Here is a 27,844-nt window from a genome sequence, read left to right as displayed (position 1 = left end):
ATAATGCAAACATAACCTGCTGCCCCCGCGCTGCCGCTCATACTATTACCATTGAATACACTGCATGAAATTGTTCAGTATACTGCGGACTCCCAACAAGACAACAACAGAAAACCTTCGGCAGAAAATGGCTGATTCAGCTTTCACAACGAAGACTGCAGCAGATTGGTGGGGAAAATGTCGTCGAGTTAAAGTGTTGGATGGCGAAATGAGTTACTATGACTCGGACCCGGAGCAAAAACACTCACACGCTGTTGTATTCTTGCATGGGGACCCAACTTCATCATTCCTATGGCGGAATGTCATTCCTCATGTTGCGCCTGTAGCCAGATGTCTTGCACCAGATCTTATTGGCATGGGGAGATCCAGCAAGCGTGCAAATCACTCCTATCGCGCTGAGGACCACTATCGATATCTCTCCGAATGGTTTGACTCAGTAAAACTCCCTGCTAAGGTGAACCTTGTCATCCATGATTGGGGGTCTATATTAGGTTTCCACTGGGGTCACATGCATAATGACCGTGTGGATTCCATCACCTACATGGAGGCCCTTCTTCGCCCATGGGTTATGGACGATACTATTCCAGAAGAAGTCAGGAATCTAACCGTAGCTCTACGCAGTGAAGCTGGGGATGAGATGGTCTTGAAGAATAATTACATGATCGAAAAGTTCATACCAGGACTTGTCATGAGAAAACTAAGCGAAGATGAAATGAATGCATATCGGGAGCCATATGTCAACCCTGAGAAGATCGTAGACCAACGCTGACTTTTACTCGCGAGATCCCAATTGAAGGAGATGGTCCAGAATATATGGTCAAGATTGCGAACGATTACTTCGACTACTTCCGTGAAGCTAAGCACATACCGAAGTTATGTATCACTGGTGACCCTGGATGTATTGCTATTCTCAAGTTTATAGATATGTGGCCCAACCAGCAGAAGGTGAGTGTCAAAGGAACTCACTTTTTGCAGGAAGATTCACCCAAAGAAATTGGAGAAGCTGTCAAAGAATTCTTGACAAATACGGTTTATAAGAAGTAATTTCACGTCGGCAAATATAAGAAGTGAATTGACGTCGCGTCGGCATATATAAGAAGTATATAAATGAATGTCGGCATGTCATTGTGTAGATTAATGTACTTCGGCATAAAGAAGTAAATGAACGTCGGCATATATAGTAAATAAATGAACGTCGGCATATAAGAAATAAATTAACGTCGGCTTAATTATAAGAAGTAAACGAACATCGGCATTTAAGAAATAAACGAACGTCAGCATATAAGAAGTAAATGAACGTCGGCATATATAAGAACAAAATTATACAAAATGAACATCGGCGTGTAACAATATGCCTCCTATTGAATTAATCATTGGATCTACAGATATTCTTCCTTCAGACAACACTCGTAACCTTGGGGTCATTTTTGATTCGCCAGTGCGTTTATTATTGAATATTGATTCTTGTCATCATGCTCTGAGAGCCTTATTGTAATTCCTTGTTAACACAACATTCTGCCAAAGATCTTCAGAAACTACAGCATCTCCAAAACAGTGTTATTTTCACGATTGATCGCAAAGTAGAAACTCCTCTCCAGGACTCCTCTACTTCTTGAAACATTGCATTTCAAAAATGGTTTGGTCTCATATTTGTGTATAAAGCTTTACATGATAAAGCCTCTGAATATATTTGTTATTTGCTTCTATATTATGTTCCAAACCGTAATCTCCGCTAGTCAAATGACTCTTCACGACATATCGTTCCAAGAAGCAACTCATCAGTAACTAATTACAGAATGTTTTTGCCTCACAGTCCTGGAACTTTTTACCTGAACACTCAGATATTCACACAGCACCAACATTAAAAAAATTTGAAAACGATCTGTGTAACTAAGATTTATATTGGTTTTAAATAAATTATAAATTAAACAATAAATATTATATATATATATTTATTTTATTATTTATTTATTCATTCATTCATTTATTTATAAAAGTAAATGAACGTTAACATTTAAGTGACGGTGTTGTGACCTATATATATATACATGGGGTCAGTTCAATTCTTTTTCTTATAAGAAATTGTTTTGTCATTCATTGGGCTATTCCATTTCAACTGGAATAGTTGGCCGGATTCGAACGGGCGACCTTCGTAAATCCGTCCGCGGATGCACTGGGTTTTTTTTCAACGTTTATGTGCACTGACCTACTCTGAGGCAAGATTAAAATTGTTCATCCTATTAAGGGATCTAAAATGAGCGTTTATTGGGTTTCGACAGTATTTTTTGTGGGACCTGAGAGCATCCCAGACCTATCGAATTGCATTCTGAATACGGCACATGTCTTTCTGATATCAAATAATTTTCATTTTTTGAAAATCACAATATAATACAAATTTTATGACAAATTATAAAAATTTGATATTTTTCAAATTTTTGATATAATACAGTCCTCGAAGTAAATTATATAAATCTAATGATATATTCTTAAAGTGTATGTAGCAGGGAGGAGGAAAAGCCGACAGTCAATTGAAAATTTTGACCTTTCATATTGAAGATATGGATTTTTTCCCCAAAAGACCTAATTTTTTTTGGTGTTTTGGGAAAAATCCATATCTTCAATACCAAAGGTCAAAATTTTCAATTGATCGTCGGCTTTTCATCCCACCTAAATACACTTTAAGTATAAATCATCAGATTTATAAAGTTTACTTCAAGTACTGTTAAATATCAAAAATATAAATTTTTAATGATTTGCCATAAAATGTGTATTAAATTGCGAATTTCAAAAAATCAAAATTATTTGATATCAAAATGACATTCATCGTATTCAGAATGCAATTCGATATGTCTGATGTGCTCTAATGTCCCGAAATAAATACTGTCCAAACGTTCATACCCCAGCCCTTAACCCCGAGAACTAAGTATAATAATGTTCATACTTATGTGACTTCGCGTATTTGTTAGATATATGCAGTTCTGATGCCTTCCGCTGGAATGTGACGAACACCATTCGAACCTAATACCTATATAGATTTATATCGTCTGCTCTTCTCCAACGTGCCTCTTTAGCTCAGTTGGTTAGAGCGTCGTGCTAGTTTACGAAGGTCGTCGGTTCGAATCCGGCCGGATGCACTGGATTTTTTTCAACGTTTATGTGCACTGGCACATAATATTGTTGACATCCTCAGACAGGAAAGACCTCTCTTTAGACATAAAAGGAATGGTGGCCATGTGAAAGACTATTAGACTGTCAATTACTGTAAAGAAAGGGGTATATGTGATTTTCATGTTGTTTTAATTTTAATTGACTTTGCGCAACTGCATTTTTACTCGGCTCAAAAAATAGCCACTGAGTCCTTATTAATGGTCACACGTCAGTGATTTTACAGTTGTGGGAGGACAAGATGTTGATTCAGTTATCAACATGATCAACTATATAGAACATTTTGATCAAGTACAGGGTGTCCCAAAGAAAACACCATGACCCTCTTTGTGTCGTCCTTTTCTCCTATTTCAGAACAGTTGATCAAATATATTGGTATATTGGTATGTAAACATGTTTTGGTAAAGAAACCTTTAATCGTTAGCTTTAATAGCTTTAATAAACTGGAATAAATATTTCATTTGGCTCAAAACTTTTGAAGATATCCTCTTTTAAAGAAAGGTACCCGTTTTTCACTCTGTCCAGAGAGGAGGTTTGGCTACTTCAAAGATTGAAAAGGAGTACATGTAAGGTAAAGGAAAAGGAGACCCTGTATAAGATCCTGTATAAACAATGATCGGAGTGCCCATCTCTCTTTCATTGGGGAATAGGCCAGACTGCTCCATGTAATGTTGCTATAGGGGATCGCTACACCTCCTCTACAGTGAGTCTATTATCTTCCCAGCATTTACGAATGCCGGTGCCCATTTATACACCTGGGTGGAGAGGAATAATCGAGATAAAGTGCCTTACTCAAGGGCACAACACGATTAGTCGTGGGGCTCGAACCGCAACCTTCCGATTATGGGTCGGAGCCTATTCCGCTTGGCCACAATGCTCCCTACAATACGTACACGTATTATACATGAATATCAAACATTCCTCAATGACAACTTTTTTGGGGGAATAGGCTTTATCGGTGGGCTTATGGGCTATGGATTTTGTTAAGTGTCATTAATTTGTGGGCAAAATGGATGTGTTCCGAAGCCTTATGTTATTATCGTTCCATGTCATTAATAAATCATATTTACCGCGTGTTTCATTTTAATCTGTAGCGAAAACTCATCTGTGGACACGAATTAGAGGTTAATGACTGCGCATCAGTTGTTTTGAGGGTATTGTGAAATATCTAAACATTGTGCTTTGGAACCGAGGAATATCCCGAGGTCCAAAGCACAATGTTTAGATATTTCACAATACCCGAAAAATAACTGATGCAAAGTCATTAACCTCATTCATAACCGTCACTTTTCACTTTTTAAAATTCAATTTATGTCAAATTTTCTTCTTTTAATTTGAAAACAGAACACAATTTTAACTTTATCTGTCGTTTTCCCTATAGAAAATCGAATAGCCCATTAAGGAAATACCGCTAGCGACCAATCATACTAGCAAGCAATCATGCGATGTCCAAATACGGCAGTCAGTGTCCGCGTAAATTGTTCGAACACGTAACACGTCACGTAACGCGGTCATTGTAGAGCGTACTTATAGCTACGTCACGAGACGCGGTCATTATACTTTTTCAATGACCTGCATTTGCGTCCGCGTATTTAAAAGTTAATTATCTGTGATTGGATCGCACTTGCTGCGTATATTAATGAGGTTATGAATACATTTCAAACACATTTTGATTTATTTAAAGCTAACGATTAAAGGTTTCTTTACATACCAAAATACATTTGATCAACTTTTCAGAAACATGAGAAAAAGAGGGCGCAATGAGGATTCTGTTTTATGATCAGGCGGTGATGGAAGCGATATCGCCAATTTTGAGGTCGCCATTGGATTAACACATAATCATGAAATCGTCACAAACAATTCTAAATTTGTTATGTGGTGTCAAAGCAAAATTATCTTACTCTAAAAACGTCGGGGTTCGACAAAGTACCCCACTGCAAGTATGTTAATTTTCCATTTGTAATTGCTAACCGTGTATTTTGAATGGGGCTGTCAGCCCTGTATATTCGCCAGCCTCGTACGTCACGTGTTGCGCTTCCTACGCCGCCTGTTTATGACATCATGTACATCAAACTTTTTATTTAAAGACCAACCCACTTTTTTCCTTGTTTCGAAAACCTCTATTCATCGTTTGAACTGAATGAACAATGATCACAGTGTCGTGTGCAATGCACTTTCCCAGGAGTTTTCCACACTCATTGTTGACTATGCATGTTTTACCAGCGCCGTAACCTTTGTATTTACTCCTTGTACACATCGCCAATATCGGTAATTTGATTGACAGTTGCTATGCACTTGAGGGCAATATTCCGTATTTGATTGACATTTTCTGGGCATTTGAGTGCATTTATCATACTTAGTGCCAGATCTGCGAGTACATTTTTACCCGTTTTCATTATATTTCGTTATAAGAGGGAAAATATAAGACCCATGTGTATTTTTTTCAGTTACCTTAGGGTATTAAATAAAAGGCCTAAATTTAATGCCCACGTGACCCATGGGCACTGCCATACCAAGACCACCAAGTGATCAGTAGATGTGCTACAGTGCTAAGAGATAGGAATTGTTCAGACAAATATCATCAAAATTGCTGAAAATTTAAAAGGCAACTTAATTATACATTGGGGATTCTGTTTTTTAGTATGTTTTCAAGAACTAAATTTTGAAAGTTTTGACCGACTTTGAACGACGGAAAAAAGTTATCGACGGAAACTCTTACAATAATACTACAAAGTTGCAAAACAATGATAAATTTGCTAAATACCAATTGAAATACACAGGAAGACCACCCGCTGTGCCAAAGGTCACTTTTCCAGACATCCTGTCTAGACGCTGTAATGTCAGCGCCCATCTCGTCACGTGGGGATTTAATTAAATGCCTTTATTTAAATGCCCTAAGACGACTGTTTTAGCTAATTTGTGTTTGAAAATTTTTGACCACTACGCTACCACTAGTATTGACCCAAGTTTAGCGTCATCGGGCTAAATACAACCCAATGTTGAACGACTGAAAAGGGAGTTAATTCCCGGAGATGGTGGTAAATAAATGTCATTAATTTTTACCCTTTTGTGCGAAAATACAGCTTATTTAGTCAATATCAACATGAGTCACCACCAGAAATATTTCCCTAACATATTGAACTAACACCTCATGCAGCTACTTGGTACTTCACAGTGATGGAAAGAAAGTGCAATGTTCGGCATTTAGATTTTTTCAAGCATAATGGCCACGTATGTATCACCTCTTACACTAGTCAATCTCTTACACAAGACATACCACATTGCTCATTGAGTATGTGTAATTGACTTCATTTGTTGCGTAAACGAGTGGCTTATTATGTAGTAGAAAGGTTGCGATTTCCAAACGCCGCGATCATGCGCCTGTTTATTCAATCACAATCACTCTCATGTAACGGAGCGAGGTCGCGTATTCAGATAGTATCATACTGCAGTTACTGTCCGTTTTCCTATACACAATACACAGTGCTCTTACCATTGACGCGTAACCTCTACAAATAGCGTATGTTAGAAGTATGGGTAATTGCCTAGTTAACGTCGCTGTGTGAAAAATAACCGGCCAATATTAAAAGTACTCTTCTAAAATTCTAGAAAATATAGTTTTGTAACATGTCCTAAATTTTTAGCTAATTTAGATGTTTGGAAATATTCGTACTTTGGTGTTTTAGTGTATGTTATAGGTAATAGTACATTGCCTAGTTAACTTTGGTGTTTTAGGAAGGATATGTAAACGACAGATAACACCAAAAAATATGAAGAAATTATTTCCAAACCGTGTTAAGTCTGCAAATCACCATGCTTCTCATTTTCAAGAACGCTTGTTAACAATAAGCAGAGTATTGTCTCATTTCGTAAACAAAAGCCCACACAGAATTGTTCTCTAGCGTTCGCTTTATAATCGTTCACCCAACTGAAACTATAATACCAGCTCATTGCTCCATTGTACATGTAAAGCAGAAACATATGTTGTGTGGATTTAACCAGAGAAGATATGATTTAATCAGTTGAGCTGTTTTCAATGAGTGTTATCTTGGTTTAATAGCTTTTAATGGGGTTTAAGTCCTGCAAAGGTCGTGGTGAATTCTACTGTAGACATGACTGCATCATGTTGAAGATTCCGCACGAACGAAATGAACGTCCGAACAACCTGGAAAACGCATAAAATGTGTCTTTTATACAATATGTTAAAGACAGTCAAGCATATTAGGCCCCATGTCACGGGAAGTTGCTCAAATTCGTCCAAAATAATTGTCAAATATGACCAAAGTTGCACAAAGTTACATTAAGTTGCCTAAATATTTTGCAAAGTTGCGCAAAGTTGCCTAAATATTTTGCAAAGTTGTCCAAAATTGCATTATGTTGCCTAAACATTTTGCAAAGTTGCGGAAAGTTGCCTAAACATTTTGCAAAGTTGCGCAAAGCTGCCCATAGTTATGCAAAGTTGCCCAAAGTTGTGTAAACTTCTCATAAAATTACGTTAAATTGCGCAAAGTTCCTCAATGTTAATGCAAAGTTGCATAAAGTTGCACAAAGTTACTCAATGTTAATGCAAAGTTGCACAAAATTTTGCAAAGTCAAATGACAACTTTGAGCAGTTTTGCACAATTTTGGTCATTTTTGACAATTTTGGACGAATTTGGGCAACTTCCCTGTGACATGGGGCCTTTTATACAATATGTTAAAGACAGTCAAGCATATTGAATATACGAAAGAAAGTCTATCTATTCATATGATCCATTTTGTAAGTGAGTATCAAACAACAGCGAGCCTGAAATTTTGACCTCATTCATGTGGCTCATACATAGAGATTATCCATTGAAATGCGTGTGAGATCAGCCGTATATAAAAGAGTTTGTGATTTACATCTTAGATACAAACGCACGGAGTAAACGCACGGCGGACGACGAATTGACAGTTTTGTACGGCGAATGTAAAGCGAATGGTGAAGACAGTTTGGACTTTAAAATACTCTCAAGTCCTGTGCTGTGGTGTTAAAAGTTTAGGCGATATCTGTATTAAAATGATTCCTATTCGTTATTCCGTTGGGTCATTATTCCAAAGGACAGTTATTCTGAATGGTCGTTATTTCGAATAATGGTCTTGCGGATAAACAATGACTGTCTTCATTTTTTCATTTCAACTCTTGAGTATAACAACCATTCGGGGAATGAGTTGGTGTTGTGATCGCAACACTCGCCTGTCATCGTTGCGGCCAAGGTTCGATTCTCTGCAGTGCCGTAAGGGATCGAGCATGGTTGCCGATCCATGGCCGTCCTCGCAGGTTTATCTCCGTTTTCTCCTTTTGCGTTAAAAAAAATCGGACCTATTCTCACATTCCTGCCCCACTGCTTATCCGGTTCATCTTGTTTTGTTATACCAGCTGCATTAATTATTGCGCTTCACATTTAGCGCCTTGAGATTTCGCGTTATCTCTGGTTTCTCCTTGTTATATTAACTACAGAGGGCGATCCAGTCCTTACAGTACAAAGCCATTTGTGCATTGGTCGCTCCCAGCGATCGGTAAATCGCCCAATACAAGTACAACGCGTTTCATTGGTTATTCCCCGCATTCCCCAAGTCGCCTATTATAGGACATTCCACGTGTTATATATAGGGCCGGTTTATATTAATCAGGGATACGTACGTATGCGAAATTAAGACAATTAATTATCCAAATATCTGCTTGACCCTATTCTGGAATGTTCCATTTATTTATTTGTATAGTCGGGTTTTTTCAAGCAATTATGTTTCAAATGTTTCCCAATGTTGGCGTTTGGCTCCCTTTTAGTATATAGATGATTTTGTCTGGTGCTAAGTTAGCTATAGTTTCTCGTATGGTTGTATGTCGGTGGTCAATACAAATGCCTCTTGATCCGAAACGTCGGACATCGTCGTTACTGGAAAAACAATTAAAAACCAATAATTGCTGTAAAATTACTTATTGCTGTAGAACAAATCAATTTTGTTATGTCATTGCACATACTGTCGACCATCAAGGCTGACTCCTCGGATTAAAAAAATTCAGGTTCGATATCACCTACCTGTAAATCAAGGCAATACGTTAACATTTTATCCTCTGCATGTGAGCATTTGCGCCCTATTTTTGTTTATTGAAAATTGAAGCCTCAAAAGTGCTTTAATTAATCGCTAAACTCGGTCATCATCAGATCATAGCGGCTAGATGTAGATGCAGAATGGGGGGCACTCGAGTATAGACTCATGGGCGTAGCTAGTGGTTAGATGGAACGCACACGGACGCCGGTTTGGAGGGTCGTCGACTCATCCGATTTATATTATGGCCATACATCCGGGCCATATTCCGTAATGATTCGTCTAATGGCGCTGATGGCCTCTCTTGACATAACCAGTGATAACTGGAATTTAAGGCAAAAACTAAAGTAAATAAGGCCATGGACCCTTTAATTCTTATTGGAATTTTCAGAGAGGGGCTCTCTTTTTGTACGTGACAGTTACTCTGAGGCAAAGGAGCTCATGTGCGACATTAGGCGAATCTTTACGGTATACACAGTTTGTTTTAGATGGGAGCGTCATTACATATTCTTGCCCTGGGTGACATAAGCCCAAGATACGCCTCTGTAGGCAGATGTTTTATTGTGGAGGCAAAGTGATTCAAAAAGAAGTAAAAGGGTATTATCTACTAGTTTATTTATGTTAAGATACTGCTGTTTTACCTTACATACATAGCCCTTACATACCTTGGTCAGGGTGCACAGGTAACATCATAATGTCAGAATGGTGAGAATATTGAACCTGAAGACAAATTACATAACAATTCGAGGGTTAGTGCAAGAAACCCCTTTCTGCAATAGCTGCCAGGTGTTTTTTTAGATGTGTACAATATTAGAATGCATACATTTTGAAATCTCTACAGTAAGCCAAATAATTAAGGTACCGGTTATGTTCATCCCTGTATATCCTGAACAAAGATAAATATGTCAAAATTAAAACCAGCAGCCAATGCCTGCATCCGTTAGCTCTTAATTTAAGACCTCACTTGTTGAAATTGGTTAAATTAAAGAAACGGCGACCTAAAACCCAAAGAAGTAACGAAATCCAAAGTTGCACTTTCATGTTCTTTATAAATGGAAAGCACGTCGCTAGTTTTAATGTGCTAACTCTCTTGTTCGAGACCGCTTGTGTACAAATCAATAGGGCATGCAATGGATCAAACTGCAGCTTTTTAATTTACATCTTCCTTGGGTTTTGAGATCGTCGTGTCTTTATTTCTTGAACGATTTCAACGAATGAGATCTTAAATTCGAGCTAAAAGATGCAGCTATTGGCTGCTGGTTCCAATTATGACATATCTGTCTATGTTTAGGATAATCAGGGGGTGAACATAACTGGTAAATTAATTCATTGTCGCACTGTATATAGCAGCTATTGCAGATAGGGCCTTCTTGTACTAGCCCCCTTGTGTGGATACAATCACTCCAAACTGTTACATGTAGCACACTAGGTAATCTATTATAATTTTAGTATAATTATTCAAAATATTCGTTATGATGATTTCTTGATGTTTTTTTGAAATAAATACCGTAACATTGGAATTCTCAGCTTCTCTGCAGCAAGAACAGCATTCACATGTCACGTAAATGGTAAGTGAACCGGATACAATCAACATTACTAGCCCAGAGAATGCTAACAATCCTAAGATGATCCCGACTAGTGATCTCGACCACTGAAGGAGAGAAAGCATGTACAGACCTATTATTAGTTGCGAAATGCCGATAAGTTAAGTTAGTATGTCATATCATAATGTGATTCATCTTATTAAAATAACAATTTGTATTTAAAATTCGAACCAGAACAAAATCAATATTGGTGTGAAAACTAATTCACGTTGCTTGGTTCCCTTTCAATGGTGGAGAACCGAAGAAGCCGGTGGTACAGTGTCACTGCCGTGTTGCGTAACCGGGCGCTTTCTGAAGATTATAATTAAACTGCAATGTTATCACCAGATTATCTGAACGTTGGGATTCGCGCGAATTATTATAGTAACACTCCTGAGCAAGTTTTAACAGATGCAAACAAACAAACAGACAGACAAATAAAAATATCAATATCTTACAGCTGCCGTAGGGCATATGTCGTGGTTGTAGTTTAATATGAAGGCATTGCTTGGTAAACAGCCCTGATACTCTGTTGCTGACCCCATCCACATAAACAACATCAGTTGCCAGGCAAATACTGACGAAAGTATTGACATCACCAGGAATGCAATACTCTGCAAATAGAAACAAGATTTGTATGATGTATAATTTATTTACATCCGCAACCACGTGACCACCCCACCACCTCCGTCGACGCCGCCACTAACACCGCCAACTCATATCATATCAATTTGTAAGCGCTCTTTAGCAAAGTCATAGTTCATTGAATTTACAACCGTATGACAAAACAGGCGAAAATAGTAACTTTTTGCACAAGATTTGCAATTTAAAGAGAATTGACCGTTGCTCATTGAAATGAAGATGGTATATAGATAATATAAGTGTGCTCTTTCATTTAAAGACATAAAATCTGAAAAATATTGTAAGGATCACTTGAGGTTCTGATCAAAAATTGTGCTTGGATATGTCGTTTTCAACAGATTACCACATACGCCTTGCTATTGAACATTGAATTGCGTTATCTGTTGACGTACTGAAAAAAAGTGTTGGCTTTCGTTCGATACAAAATATTTTATGATTGGATGAAGGGAACACTTGAGGTTTTGACAAAAACCAATCACAGATGCCTAGCTAGAAGCTCACAAAGCTCTTATGATGCTACGCACTCAACCGTGTAGTGTATTCAAAGACTGTGTAGAGACAATTCACTGCTTATCTGATTATGCTGAAAAGTACTAACAGGGGTGACTTTTACCCAGAAAAACAGAATCTAGCCTCCGAAACAGTGTATCTTATCTACTTAAGAAGTTATGGGTCTCTCAAAACCTTGTTTCGTTTTGTCAAAATTTCATTTGTCAAAAACGAAACGAAAAGAGGTTTTGAGAGACCCATAACTTCTTCAGTAGATAAGATATAATGTTTCTGAGGCAAGATCCTGCTTCTCTGGGTAAAAGTCACCCTAGGTGATACTTTTCAGCTTAATATCTTTTTCGCAAAGTCAACATATGAGTGTCCCAAAACGTGACTAATTCAACGATGCGACTCGAGAGAGCAAAAAGTGGGGATTTGCGTCAAATTTTGACAAGCCATATCTCCAAAACCGCTTGGAGTTGAGCATTCATTTTTTCCATGTGTTCATTATGCTCATAGTTTTGTAGGTATTGATCAGCGATCAGCTCATCATTTGTGCCAATGTGCATCTTAATCGGATATTGCGTTACTGAGTTACGTTTACACCCGTGTTTAACCAATCAGAGACCTTGCTACGTATGTGGCAACCAGAGCGTAATATATACACGTATTTCAGAACAGGCGTTATGGACTACAATATGGTATACGTATATTGTCTATATATTTGTTCAAAAGTTGTGGAAAACGTTATTCAAAATGACCTCAAAATGCCTTGACCTACCCCAGTAAGTTGACTTGAACAGTAATCTCACATCGTTCAGCCGTTTCTATAGTGTTGATATGCTGTTGGTTGCTGAAAATGTTGCATTGTAAGAAAATTTCAAGGTCTTACCATTTTGCTGCCGTTTCTTCTCTTGCTCGCAGATGTACCAAGTACCCCCGTTGTAACGAACAACTGAAAATAATGAAAAGATGCAACAAAAAAATGCATTTATTTGTTTGAAGTCTGTCAATAATTTTACCAATCTTTGTATTTGGTGATGTCATATTCATTAATGTTCACAAGGTACTACAACCACTTACAGTATGTCCAGCACCTCCTGGGAGATACTGAAGGGATGCTGCAGCCAAACAAAATTGTTTCGCTTGCCCAAGATCGCATTAGTTGGAGAAAGCTTGTAGTCGCCTGCTCCGCAGCCGACTGATGATGACTACAACCAAAATGTGTTTTATTATTGGAATTGACCGTCGATGTTGCATCAATACTCGGCCTATACAAATATTGAATGTTTATGAGTACAATCAATGGGAAGAATATTTTTATGAGGTGAGATATGGACTATTCCATTAAACGAGGCTTTGTTCATATTTCACCGAATGAAATATTCTTTCAATATTTGTTTTATATAACTCATATACGAATTCGTTTTCTTCCACCTTATGTATATAAAGTGTATTTATTTTAGAAGCGACACCCACACCTATAATCGGCGAGTCGGAGCGCGTTATACACTCGCGTTTGTCAGCGTTGCCAAGGTAGCTGCGAGTGAGTGCAATGGAAAATGGACTATTGCACTCGCGCGGAGTGCAATAGTCTTTTTCTAAGAATGGCAAAAATAATCAATAGCAATTGACCAATCAAATGATAAGAATATTTGTATGAGTTACATAATACTTCTTCTTCTTCTTGCGTATGTCAGGAAGAAACAAGATATAAAAGCCAAAACAATAAATTTCATTAAATTTCAAGCCCAGTACGCATCAACCAGTCCCTGGTGGCTTCGTCGACTTCAATCAGGCCGGAGATACCATTCGGTGGTCTATGGAGATGACAGGATGAGATGATGTGGTCGGCTGTTTGTTCCTCACTACCACACTCGCATGCTGGGCTTTCCTTTAAGCCCCATTGGAACAGGTTGGCATTGAAGCGTCCAACTCCACTTCTCAGGTGGTTTAATTTTGTCCAAGCAGACCTGGGTAGGTTGAAGCCTGGGATGGTGTCTGTTGGGTCTGTGACAAAGCGCTGGAGTGGTGAGGAAGTCTGAAGCCATTGGTCTTTCCATGTCTTAGCTGTCCAGTCCTTGGCTGTCTGGTTAGGCTGTGTTGTCTTCATCAAGTCTATTGCTTGTTGAGCAAACGGCTTCCTAGATACCAATCTCCTGCTTTCACCCTCACTGTTCCTAGCTCTTGACAGGGTGTCGTGAAGGAGGTGTCCTGGTTCATAATACTTATTATTAATAAACTGTCGACTAACGAATGGTAAAATTGTATTTGGTCATTGCATACTAAGATTAAATTGTATTACAATTATTAACCAGTGTATTAATTGGTAATTCAGGTCAAGTCATTGATAATTCATCAATTAATTATATGTATAAGCAATAAATTGCAGCAGTGAATTATGTAATTTATTTTTTTAAAGGAAAAGATTCGACCCACATCTTTGGCTCCATTGCCTGACAGAGAGATATCCTAATGACATAATGTGCGATTCCAGAAAATAAGAGGAGTAAATAGAGGAGTAAATTTTAAATTAAAGAAATGTCCGGATTGCCAAGTATACTTTCTGAAAAAGACTGGAATTCCAGTTGCCATTGTCACTTGAAAAAGCTTGGAAATCCAATTAAATGAAGGAAAAATCACGGAAATGTCCAAAATGAGCTCTCAAATTGAGGATTTCTGATTTTGGAATATTTTTCTGTCGGATATTTTACCTTTGGACACTTTAAAAGTCTGGATTTCCAACAGTCACGATTGGACAAAAGTCTGGAAATCCGAACTCCTCTATAGGGGCTGTGCATCTATTTTCTGGAATAGCCCAATGCCTGCCTAACGCCATCATCCTTCATCTTAGGCTATTTAAATAAATTTAGTGCCCAAGTGACCATATGGGCGCTGACATTACTCCCTGTAGACCATGTAGATAGGGCGTCTTGGAAAAATGACCTTTGGCACGACATGCATATCCAGATTTTCTAGCAAATTTGTCGGGTTATTTATGTAACTTTGAGGGGTATTATTGTTTAGAGTTTCCGTCGATGATATTTTTTCGGTAAAAACTTACCGTCGTAGCATATCTACTGATCACTTGGTGGTCTTATTATGGCGGCGCCCATGGGTCACGTTGGCAATAAATTAAGTGCCCTTTATTAAATAGCCTTAGATGACTGATCATGCAAAGATTGGGGATATTGGTAATTCTTATCTTTCTTTATAATGCTACACATCGTCCCCTTTTGGAACTAGACGAGCAGCAAAACCGCTCCTAAAATGAAAGTAGGAAAACGTTATTCACCACACAATGCTTGACTAATTATACGAAATATCTCACCCAGAATATATTTTCTAAACCAATTTACACAAACACTGTACTTTCATCCGAGTGAATGCAAAAGTATTTTCTAAGGCGACGAAAAAAACCTCTACAAGCCCGACCTTTTTGTGAATAAGAAGTCGGATGTTGAATTTGCCACCAAGTCACAAAAGGAAATACAATACATATTCACACATTGGTTACAAGACAGGACGTAACCCATCACGTGACTGTTAGAAAACAGGTATTTATGAATAATTATTGTTACTTGACATTTCCAATAATGTTCCCACTTACCACTAATCCGGTCCAAACTGGATTTAAATAGTACGAATGATGAGTCTTCAAAGCTATTGCAATAAGCCCAAAGATTGTCAGTAATGCACCGACAACTATCAATGAAATGGACAGGCATTTGATCCGAGATTTGATCCTGGAATCTGATTGAGTAACGTGTGAATTTCTTCCGTGCTCAACAGGCATTACATAGACAGTCTGTGTTGGTATACCTGTATTATCTGATGACGACGGTGTATCAACAAGAAAAGCCGTAGCCATGTTGTTAACCTTGGTTGTAGCCACGTGGTGATGTGTAAGGTAAATTCAACTGAGGTATATGTTGGATAATTACGTCGAACGTGTTTTTTGAAGCTGAGTTAAGATATTGCGTGAGGCTGATGTTGGATGATGATTTCGCAGCTCAATTACCCTTATTTTATGGAGATTTAAAAGAAAAAAGAAAATAATATAACATAACATAAATTACATTAATTTATAAAAAAAATAATTCAGTTCAGTTACATAAATAAGCAAACAGCAAAATATATTTGGAATAGTAGTGCTTCATTTAGGTACACCTTTTCTGACTCTCTACATGTTTTCTAATTAATCCCTTATGCAGTCTAATTCTCTGAGTTTTAAATTATCCGATTAGGAGTGCAAAGTACCTAGGGTGATGATTATAGCGGTTTGGCAATCTTCGTGGGGGGCGATCATTTCATTGAATAAGGGGAAAACCATTTTTGGCACATCTTTTGGGTACATTTTCGATATTAGAGTAGAATAACGTTGTAATACGCAAAATATCCTGCTCATGTGAATGGGAGGGGCAAATTTTTGGCAAAGGCGTGAGGGGCAAATATATTTTTGGCATGTAGAAAACCCGGTAGAAAAGGAGTCGAGGCATTTTTGAAAGACCATTTTGAGAATTCACTCTCCAGCAATCCCGTCTGGGAGATACCGTATACATTACTATTCATCACCTTATAATAATGTGGTTTATGTAAGCTCTCAAAGAACGATATCGTCGGCAGAGTGCTACACTATCGTAAGTGCATTAGAATACAATAGCTGCCATTTGCAACATTTCAATAAATGTACTTACTTTTAACCAATAACACTAGAAAAACACCCAACTACATGTACTACATGTAAGGCTGATATCTTGGGTTAGCTTAGTGGCCATCAGGCAAGTAATACAGAACATCAACACTTTACAATGAGGGGATTGTGCTGCAAACAATATGTGTTTTACAAAAGGCAGCTATTACATTCTATTGCACTTACGATAGTGTAGCACTCTGCCGACGATATATTATTCCAGCAACACAGTCGTTTAACATGTTCAAACGACATAACATATTATATATAGACGTTATTTGCATTTTAATTACTGTTTTACTTATTTGAACAAAAATCCAAACATATTTTATTCTAACTTAATTTAAATTTTGTATCTTCAATAATTATTCTATATAACTGCTTTGTGTAGATCTCGATTGTTTGCCCCCCCCTTGATCTTAAAGTCATATATACTAAAACATATAAATATATATGTAGGTATGTTCTATAATATCAGTAATATGAAACAAAACTCATGAAATTGTAATTGCTGTGACAAAAAGATAACTACGCGACTAATGAAGATTAGACCATAGATTTTAAATCTATGATTAGACCTGGTCCATGTTTATGATTGTGAAGTAGGCCGCCCTACAACTGTACAAAATATTAGTCTCCATAATTATGAAACATGATTCTATTTTACTTATAATATTATGCATGGTTATAGTATCATAATACAATCTGTGATGACTTACCTCGAGATGATGGTTCGTGAATCTATATATCTATCTATATATTATATGTACCAGATTTGCTCCGTATTGCGATACATTTCCATACTAATATCAGACATTTACGCCAGGCCTATATGATATGCAGTAGTGGAGAGTGGAGACCCATTATAACACTACATGATTAATATTCACAATATTAATAATGTGTGTTTTAATACTTAACAGCATCGCGGGGTAACCCGCGGTTCTTGGGTAACTAGTTTTCATTCCCAAAAAGGTTTCGTTATAAAGGCCCTTTAAGAGAATATGAAAACAAGTGGCAATCTTATCCTTTCTCATGATTTATATCAATATTTCTTATTATTCACAATTTATTGTTTTATAAATTCATTATTTTCAGAGGCAAGTGTAATTCATCTTTCCGGTATTTCCCAGAATCCTTTGCAAAGACACGAAGACTACGTCATCTTTGATGCGCATATCTTCACTGCTCATGTTGAACTGATGGATCATGCGCAGTAACGATCGTGGTGCTCATCAATGATTACGTATTTGCGGTTTCATTTGCAAAGGCTTTCGGGATATACCGAGAATGGTTAATTTATTATACCCTTTAAGTAAAAAAATGACAAGATGAGAAAATGTTTATACAATTACAACTTCCGGTATTTAGTACTGTTCCTCATTTCACAGGAAACTCCCGCATTTGTCCACTAATGGGTTTGCCCAATTGAATAATCGAGAACCAACCCCGAATGAAAATTGGTCCCCTTTCATGTGGGCGTTATAGTTGCAGAGGACAGTAAGAAATGACCGCGAATCTGTGGCAAGAACAAATATGCCGAGTATTGGTTCATTGTGAGCTTAAAATACAGGCCAGGAAATTGCATGTAACATTGTATCAGATTTCTTTGCACTGAACATGCAGAAAACATAATATGCATTTACGACGCGCAATTAAAACTGAATAAATGTATTTAACACATGTCATATCGGGGATATTATTAGCTTGCAAAATTGTAATGACTTTCCGGGTTGTTTTCAAGATTGTATTAGCCGAAGTCTACCTCAAGGGCTCTGATAGAAACGTTTGCAGACTTTGCACAGTATTTTTCTTGGGCATGAGAGCACATCAGACATATCGAATTGAATTCTGAAAACGAATAATGTCTTTCTGATATCAAATAATTTTGATTTTTTTTTAATGCGCGATATAATACAAATTTTATGTCAGATTATTAAAAATTGATATTTTTGACATTTAACATTCTTCGAAGAAAAATTTATAAATCTAATGATATTTACTTAAAGTGTATGTTGCTTGGAGGAAAAGCCGACGATAATTGAAAAAAAATTACCTTTCTTAGATACATATTTTTTTCCCAAAAGACCTATATTTTTTTTTGATAAGTTGACATAAAATGTGTATTATATTGCGAATTTCAAAAAATCTAAATTATTTGATATCAGGAGAACATCCCTCGTATTCAGAGTTCGATTCGATATGTCTGATATGTGCTCTCATCAGTCTCATGTCCCAGAAAATATATTGTGCAAACCTTGCTATCCGAGCCCTTAAAGGAACATCTGAAAATCGATTAACAAATATTTTCTGTCTGGCACACAGCGAAAATACGTTATTGACGGAATCCCGTCAAAACATCACGTCGAGGTGCCAGACAAACGTAAATAATTCAGTGATGATACGCTGGCGAAGTTACGTAATAATCGGATTAACTACCATAGCAATAGGTCAAAACAATTTTTGAATTCGCTGTCGTAGTGCACGTTAGTAACAATTGGTTACTGCTCCAAGCCTGGGCTCAAGCACCTGTTCCGAATTTTGATATGCCATATAGGCTTTGTGTTGTGATCATTTCGATCAGTGGTTCGTAACAAGGAAAGCGTGATCCAGTTGACCTGGCAACGGTCATATTCTAACGTGCACTACGACAGCGAATATACCGCGCTGCACTGATACTGATACCAGGCCTCGAAATAAGAAAAAAAATCTAAGGGTCATCCGGGATACGTTCACGCGGTTCCTCTGCATTGAACCACATCATGCTGATCACTTGCACCTGTAAGATTAGTATCTTTGAAAAGAACAGTATTGTATTCAATCTATGATTGCAGACATACACAGGTGATTAGTTCAACCTGCTTGTAGTGCAGCGCGATATGTTCAAAATTGTTTTGACCTATTGCTATGGTAGTTAATCCGAATAATTACGTAACTTCGCCAGCGTATAACGCCACAATTACAGACCCATCAAGTTGACCAGGCAAACTTACAAAGGCAACCTAATTCAGTAGGCTTAAAATATAATCAAGTCAATGTTCATTGTTCACCTGAATAAATGTATTTAACACATGTCATATCGGGGTTATTATTGTTCATAATCTGAGCGCTTGCTCGACGTGCGTGGGTTCGATTCCCCGTCCTACCACCGTGTGGCGCCCTTGGGCAAGGCGCTTTGCCTCGCTTGCCTCACCCCACCCAGGTGCAATGGGAAGCTGTTAGGGGTGGTCACAGTCGTTGTACTGATGGACCCTGGGCCACTTGTAGGCTACAAACGTCGTTCCGACACATTCTAATGACGGCGGAATAAACGTAAAGCGCTTTGAGGCTGTTTACGGCATAAAGCGCTACATAAATATCTACATTTATTTTATTTTTAAATATCACAAAAAAGGTTCTGGTCAATATACGTATGGGGTTGGCATTTAGTCCCATGCAATTGTGTCAATAACGAAGCATATAAGACAGTGTAAACGATTCCTTCTTTGACTTGTTTTTACATAACGAGCAATTTGAGACCATATGCGTTGAATTTGGAGCATTTTTAACTTTGGGCCCCTGTGTGGCAAAAGAACGAACCACGCCTATCGTTATTTGAGCAGAGATTCGCGCAGCTGGAACGCATAAATGATACGTATAACTAAAAACGAATACCGATATAAACACGGTTTATGTCAATGATACACATGCATGAGACATTCCAGCCATTTTGCAAGAATTTGCACCTTTTCTCCAAAATATTTGCAAATGTGAAAAATTGGCTAATATTTTATTTATTTTTTATATTACCGAATGAATATATTCTTTCCATTGAAACAAATAGATATTTGTATTACATAACTTAAATATTTTTTTTTTCGTCCACTTAATTTAATAAATCGCCAGGAAATCAAAATAATTGTTAAAATATCTGAACTTATTTTATTTTTGAAGTAATACCCACACCTATAATTGCCGAGTCAAGGTGGTAAACCGAACTCTCAGTATCCACTCGCGTTTATCAGCGTTGCCATGATAGCTCCGCTTGAGTACTCGCGCGAAGTGCAATTATAGCTAAAAATGGCAAAAAAATGTCATTAGAAACTGGCAAATCAAATGTCACGAATCTTTGTTTGAGCCAAGGTTTGAGCTATATAAATCATCATTAGATTAGATACTATAGAGACTAAATCCTTCGTCGTCTACCAACAGGGCATGCATATTGTGTGAAGCTTGTTAGTAAACTTTTGCCGACTGAGGGCGTGAGTCTAAACGCTAATTAAGATTTATGAAAATGTTTCCCAATTCTGACGTTCATCAGCTGGTTTATCATCCAGAGTATTTTCGATCTCAACCAGTCCTTGTTTTTCTGATGTTTGTTGCTCATTCGTTATTGATGGCGACATAGTGGATGACACCGGGGCAACTGTGGAGGAAGCCATATTTGACGGTGGAGCATTCTGGGATACTAAGATCGTCTGCTGTGAGGCTGGTGGTACTATCTGAGGAGTGGACATGACTGAAGAATACAAGAAAAAACATATTTTCAATGCTAAAGAAAAAAAAATGAAAAGAAAAAGAAAAACATTACAGGAGAGGCATTTGAGATGTGATTATTTCTTCCGCTTTGGTGCTTAAGTGGAATAGATGTCAAAATGCACCAAATTTCATATACTGGTATCAATCTTTGTCAATTTCAGTTTCAAGTTCAAGTAGAATACGTCTCAACGCCTGAGAAGGATTATGGTGTGCGCTGCGTGAAGCGATGACAATGCTATGTTGAGTGTGGAGTATTGTAGTGATTTGTGACTTCTTTCTTGAATTGCTTGACTCGATGATGGTTATGATTTCGTTGAGGAGTTGGTTCCAATCCTTAATTGTTTTTGGGAAATACGAATGTACCCATCAGTCTTTGGTTCCGGTTGGGCGTTTGTATACCTTACTGTGATGATGTTTAGTACGGCGGTTTACAGACTGCAGAAACGTACATTCCGGCATGGCAACCTGTCCATTGGAGATCTTATGCATCACGGTGACCCTTGCTACCGCCGAATGTTGAGATCATGCTGCTTGGACTACTCTCTGTGCTGTAATCATTCAACGAAACGTGCTGTTCTTCTTTGAACAGACTAAGTTTTCTTCTTTTTCTTTTTTTTTTTTTTGCTCCAAAACACGTGTGTCCCAAACCACGGAGGAGTATTCTAAACGGTCTGACCATGCAGTGGCCATGCAGTAGCTTTCATGTCTTGAAACAAGGTTTCTTCGTATGAAACCCAAGGACCTGTTGGCCTTGGCTGTGATGTTCTTAATATGTTTGACCCACTTAAGAGCATTTGTGATCTCTATCCCAAGGTAGGTGTGGCTTTTTGTTTCTTGCAAAGTAGAGTCTCCCAATGGGTATTTTTTCTATTTCTATGGGTTTCTTTTTGTGGGCGATTCTTACCAAGAAATACTTCTTGGCGTTGATTGACATTTGCCAATTTAAAGTGTTTGGTAGCAAATTTATTTAGTATCAAATAGGAGCTTATAAGATTCTGCACACGACCTTATCAATCAAATTGTCATAACACGATCGGGTTACATAAGTGCGGACTTTCTTTATGCGAGTAGTTTATATGAAATATCAACCTACCTTGCATTCCTTGGCCATCGACTGGTACTACTACAACACCAGAGTGTGTGGAGTATTGCACCTTTTGAATCAAAGAAAACACAACGAATAGGGCGTGTCAGAGTAGCCATGGTCGTTCAACTTCAACAAGTCAATTTTCATTGTCTAAATTAGTAGATTAATGAAATGTTACACCTGGAAGATTTGAATAGGTACGGAATGCAAAACATGCACATCAAATATTGCTCTTATATAATTATTGTGGTTCTTGCGATATGTGTCGTTTTATGAAGAGGTTTCGTTTCGACACTCTTTAAATCCATGACATCATAACTCAAGAAACACAAAATATATTCACAGTAAACATGTACTACTCCCTATTCCAGAAAAATACAGAGCTAATTTTTTGGGATTAAAAAAATATTATCCTGTTTTGCCAATTTGCCTAATTTTTTGATTAGTCCTAACTAGCAATAAAAGTACAATTTTAATATTTGGCCAATTTTTGGAGATAAGGGCCAAAAACGTGCGTTTTTAGGGTGTTTTTCGTATGCTGTGTCAATCAAGCCCAAAGACTAATTTCAGCTTATGCATTCTAATTTTTGGAAAAGATATGTTTCTTTCTTATAAGCAACCATTTAATTAAAGTAACACAAAAAATTACAGCAAAATTTCGGCATATTCTCAAGATTTTGAATGCTTAGACTTGTTCCAAGTCTTTGATTTTTTTTAGCTTGATTGTCAGAAAACATGCCGAAAATGCATGTTTTTGGCTCTTTTTTAAAGAAATTAGTAAAAACTTTTTCTTTTATCTCCAGTTGGGACTAAATCAATGATTAGGATTGAGCTATGTTTCATTTGGTAGAACTTAGATACGTCTTGGAGGAAATGACATGATTCTCATATTTACTATATTAAAACGCTATACAAATCGAACAAATGATATCATACCATAACAGGAGAGCCTGTAGCAGCACCTCCACAGCATTCGTAACAGCATCTGCATGTCCCATATATAGTCACAGAACACGAAACAATACAGAGTACAAACGCGGCCAATGCCAAAAACCCAATGATGACTCCAAAGAGTATTCGAGTCCACTAAAAGATAAGTAAGGACATGTCGCAAGTTATAACTTGGACCAGTGGCGTAGCGTACACCCCCCTTCAAACGAATAATATTGAAGGTTCAGAACCAGAAAGCTGTAACTCACAAAGGATTCCTTTGTGGGTTAACTTTCTGGCTCTCAACCCTCGATATGATTAAAAATTGTAACAATAAACATTCGACCGGTGCTCCACCCCACCAATCAGGAGCTTGGTGGTCCTTGGACATGTCGCAAGTTATAACTTGGACCAGTGGCGTAGCGTACACCCCCCTTCAAACGAATAATATCGAAGGTTCAGAACCAGAAAGCTGTAACTCGCAAAGGATTCCTTTGTGGGTTAACTTTCTGGCTCTCAATCCTCGATATGATTAAAAATTGCAACAAAACAAATCGACTGGTGCTCCATCCCACCAATCAGGAGCTTGGTGGTCCCAAATCGAATGACTCACGCTAGTACCCTTCCGACTTAGACGCTGTCACACTTGGGTCCTGATGGGAGAAGGCTCCAATAAAATCAGCCAGACTAATAAAACCTAGTTAAAAATTACTTAAAAGTTCTTTAGGCTTACATTTCATATAAATTCAAACTGATTTTCAGTAGAGGCATCGAACATTTAACTAAACATAAAATTTGACTGCTCAGTGCCAGAAGAGAGTAAGTGCAATAACTGCCCTGTGAAAACTTGGCAATGTACACACAGTACATTGTACTCATCTACACATGGCAGCTACACATGGCAGCTATTGCACTTACCCACTTCTGGCACTGAGCAGTCGAATTGTTTTCATCGATTTTTTTTTATTTGGTGTGTGTTTGGTGTGGAGTAGGGGTTGGGTGCGTAGGTATGGAGTGTATGTGGGGTGTGTGGGGGTGTATGTAGGTGTGGGGTGTGTCGACGGGGTGGGGTATGTTTGATGTGGATGTGGGGTGTGGGCGTACGTGTATGGCGATGGTGTGTGCAGGGGCGTAGCAAGAGCCTCGGGGACTCATGGACAAGGATTAGTGCGGGGCCCTTTTAATATCTCCTTTCCCCTTATTTCATTTTCAATTTTGCTCGGGGCCCCTTCCACCCGCTTGCTACGCCCCTTGGGGTGGGTGTGTATGTGTGTTTCAAATTAATAATTATTGCACTTACAGTTGGGCTTATGCAAGGTGCATCCCAATGATTACTAGACGGTATACAGCCCCAGCGCTCTAACCCCGCCCCATCCCATGCATTCAACATGAGTTGGAAGGCACACACTGAAGAAATGATGCACATCACCAAGAACGCTATCCTCTGAAACAAACAATAAGGCCTAGTATTAGATATATATATTTGCAATGTATAATGTTTTTTACATGTACATTCATATGTATGAGTCTGAATATGTAGAAATATATAGGTGATAGGCACACACTAAAGAAACTTACGGCTTTACATCCCGATTCCAACGAAGCTACTTTTAAAAATAATGTGCTTTCAGCATTACCCAAATGTTGGAAACCGAAATCATTGGTATATCAAGTACTTACTATTTTTTGATTGTCTCTTTGCTGATACACAAACAGTCCAATTACTCCGGTTATAGCCAGAAACTGAAAATAAAAAGCGGAATTTCAAACCCATCAAACATACCACTACGATACGGATAATTAATTGATTGCAGTGCATTCGTCAGGATAATCGCCTGCGCCATGGACACATGACAAGTGCAATTATCTTAACGATTACATTTGCACGAGTTTATTATCCATCATACTTCAAGTGCATCAGTAATAATAAAACAATACGTAATTAGGCCTATTGATTATCTTAGTTAGCACATTTAATGAAAACACCTCTTTCCACGTAGGTGTCGACTGCAGATGACAGGTTTCAATTTTTTCTAAAATTCAAAACATTTTACCATTTCATGACTTCAGCATAAAAAATGCATTAAATTAAGATATCTCAAAACTTGGCCTTTTAATGATGAAGCCTATGAATAGCCCGCATAGCATTAATTTAAAACGTTGCAAACAAAATTACTTCTGCTGCTTACCAGTAATCCACTCCACACCGGGTTTGCAACATATGACATATGTGTCTTCAAAACAATACAAATTATTCCCAAAACTGCTATTATAACACCGATGACAAGAATTGAAATGGAAAGGCATTTGACTCCAGGGACCAATCGCCCGCCGATTTGCGATGTACCTGCCTGTTGTGCGGGCATCATATAGACAGTTTGAGCAGGTACTGGAGTGGCATTGTCTAATCCAACTTTTCCATCCATATTCTCCGCACGATGAAAGCTCTATTGTCAGTACCGTACGTGGTTTATGATGGATAATCACTTTGTAGGATTTTCGTGTTTTTGTGAAGACACCGTCTCGAGGGTATACAAAGCCTGTAAAATCAAGATATCAATTTCAATAAGGTATTTGTTCAATAATAATTATTGACTGCGTTGACTATTTTCATTTATACGTCTATGTCATATGACAATGCTAAAGTACACCAAGTACAGTGTATGAGGGTACAAAAACCCTGTTTGTGTTCCGCCGCTTCGGGACCACCGGAAACCATAAACTCATAACCAGATTTCATAGTTCTAGTCAAATCCTATAAGACAGTACTCACTGTGGACGTTTCGAAATCTATCACTGTTTTGACGACCTTCTGTTTACCGCAGAGGATGCTGGTTGCTCATCAACGCTGTTGCCAGAATCAACAAACTTGATCTTTAACATAGGGTTCTGGAACATGAGTTTTTGCACCCAACCACTAGCAGAAATTTATAATGAGAATTCTTTCAAAGCGATGTGAATTGACAATTTTCTAATTTCTTTGAAACTTTCTCATCCAAATGAATGTGAAATACTAATTAACATGTCAACAACCTGTCACGAATGGTTGTTGTCACGTTAATTTCACATTCATTTGGATGAGAACGTTTCATAAAAATGAGTACATTTTCAATTCCCAATTCTTCAATTCTTGTCCAATTCTTACTCGGCCAGGAACCCTGTTTCCAGATGAAAATGTGGATGTTGTACAATGAATTCAAAGTAACTATATCGGCAATAGACCCACGTAGAGGAATACGACATCATCTATTGTGAGCCACTCTGTATTCTGTTGCCTTCAAAGGCCGACGATTTGACATACATTCTAAAAGGAGCATGTCCAGATATCAGCGTTAATTACATGGTAATCTTAAGGGGTGGTGCATTGATTATGTGTACCCCTGGTCTGGTGAATTATAGGAGGGGCAAAGGTTTTATGGCACGTCAAAAGGGGGCAAAGATTTTGGCACGGCCAAAGGGGGGGAGGCAAGCGATTTTTGGCAGACCATTTTGAAAATTCACCACCCCGGGGTACACATAATTACTGCACAGCCCCTAAAACGCATTGAAAACGCCAAATTGCAGTCACAAAATATATAATCAGTGATAATATTAGTAAATCATCAAAGCCAAACATATCAAATTTTGGACAACTTTAAAAACCCAAAATTTAAAGGAAACGCGAACCTTCCAAAATAAATATATATTCGCACTCGGTGGCCCAGTCACTACCTGCCGCTGTGATTTAGGGCAACTCGTCGCCTTCCCTCTCCAATTACCTGTATTTTATGTTTGCCCATACCGCAGCCCTTAATTACGATAACAATTTCTACACAGTATCGTTGGTGCGATGCAAATATTTGACTATAAAATACAATAATATATGTTTTCTGACAGCAAAAATCCAAGAAACTTCAAAATTTCTCAAAGCTTCAATTCCGATAGCGTATCGTTCGTTTCAATGTTTTGCTGGGCATGAAAATGTAAACATACCGGCACGGCGGTGCAGTGCGTATGCTCCATGGTATGCTCATTCATGCATGTACGATTAACTTTCACATCTGACCTGCGCTACACCTGACCTCATCCAGACTACTGCATTTGTTCATATAGGTGTGACATCGGCAACATATATTGCGACTGTTTATAAGGCAATTCGTTGGGGCTGTGCAATAATTATGTGTACCGCCAGGGTGGTGAACTTTTAGAGCGTTTTATTTAAAAGGTGCCCCATGAATGTGTGCCAAAAATCGATTACCCCGTCTCGGCTTGCCAAAAATTGCTTGCACCCCTTTCGCCTCGCCGAAACTTTCTTACCAAGAAAGGGCCCCCCTGCTTTTTTTTTTTTTTGCTTTAATTGTTTTCTGCAAGGTTCAAAGGTGCGATGGGTAGAATAGTACTGAAAAGGTTATATAATTATCATGCCCGTGTTGGACACTTTTTATGCCAGCATTTATGAGTTTTGAAAAGTTTCGTTTCAGTAAGAGGTCAAAGGTCAAGGGCCCTTTAATATTTCGGAATACAATTTTTTTAATAGAAACAGGACTACGAATTCATTATTGGTACCTAGAGCATTATACATTCTCAAAATACAAGTAGGTAATCTAGTATGGGCCCAGGGCCCCCAATGCTAGATACAAGGGTATCATCAAAGCTAGCTGGCTCTAAAACTACAAAGGACCCCGTATG

The 27,844-nt window shown here is 38.0% G+C and overlaps 2 protein-coding genes and 1 pseudogene across 4 annotated transcripts; 1 reads left to right on the top strand and 2 right to left on the bottom strand.

Annotated features, from left to right (window-relative positions):
- Positions 1–39: 39 nt before the first annotated feature.
- LOC140139776 (coelenterazine h 2-monooxygenase-like) lies at positions 40–2,502 on the top strand (annotated as a pseudogene).
- A 4,457-nt stretch (positions 2,503–6,959) lies between these two features.
- Positions 6,960–18,621, bottom strand: LOC140139775 (uncharacterized). The gene is made up of 7 exons (XM_072161484.1): positions 17,361–18,621; positions 15,559–15,970; positions 12,841–12,903; positions 11,276–11,431; positions 10,742–10,885; positions 9,900–9,954; positions 6,960–9,080 (listed from the first exon to the last, which is right to left on the bottom strand). Exons 2-7 carry the CDS (start codon positions 15,817–15,819, stop codon positions 9,004–9,006), a joined length of 756 nt encoding a protein of 251 aa, XP_072017585.1. The 5' UTR covers positions 15,820–15,970; positions 17,361–18,621; the 3' UTR covers positions 6,960–9,003.
- Positions 18,622–20,536: 1,915 nt separating this feature from the next.
- Positions 20,537–27,211, bottom strand: LOC140139772 (uncharacterized). Of its 3 annotated transcripts, none has more exons than XM_072161481.1 (7): positions 26,935–27,211; positions 25,366–25,716; positions 24,857–24,919; positions 24,477–24,620; positions 23,183–23,332; positions 22,253–22,313; positions 20,537–21,139 (listed from the first exon to the last, which is right to left on the bottom strand). In XM_072161481.1, exons 2-7 carry the CDS (start codon positions 25,600–25,602, stop codon positions 20,907–20,909), a joined length of 888 nt encoding a protein of 295 aa, XP_072017582.1. In that variant the 5' UTR covers positions 25,603–25,716; positions 26,935–27,211; the 3' UTR covers positions 20,537–20,906. The 3 variants fall into 3 exon arrangements, with proteins under 3 accessions (XP_072017582.1, XP_072017583.1, XP_072017581.1); XM_072161482.1 differs by lacking the exon at positions 26,935–27,211 and adding an exon at positions 25,950–26,054; XM_072161480.1 differs by lacking the exon at positions 26,935–27,211 and having other exon boundaries at positions 25,366–25,886.
- Between the last annotated feature and the right edge of the window lie 633 nt (positions 27,212–27,844).

The sequence above is a fragment of the Amphiura filiformis genome, chromosome 18 (assembly GCF_039555335.1).
Source record: "Amphiura filiformis chromosome 18, Afil_fr2py, whole genome shotgun sequence".
NCBI lineage: Eukaryota > Metazoa > Echinodermata > Ophiuroidea > Amphilepidida > Amphiuridae > Amphiura > Amphiura filiformis.
This window is presented reverse-complemented; position numbering and strand designations above follow the sequence as displayed.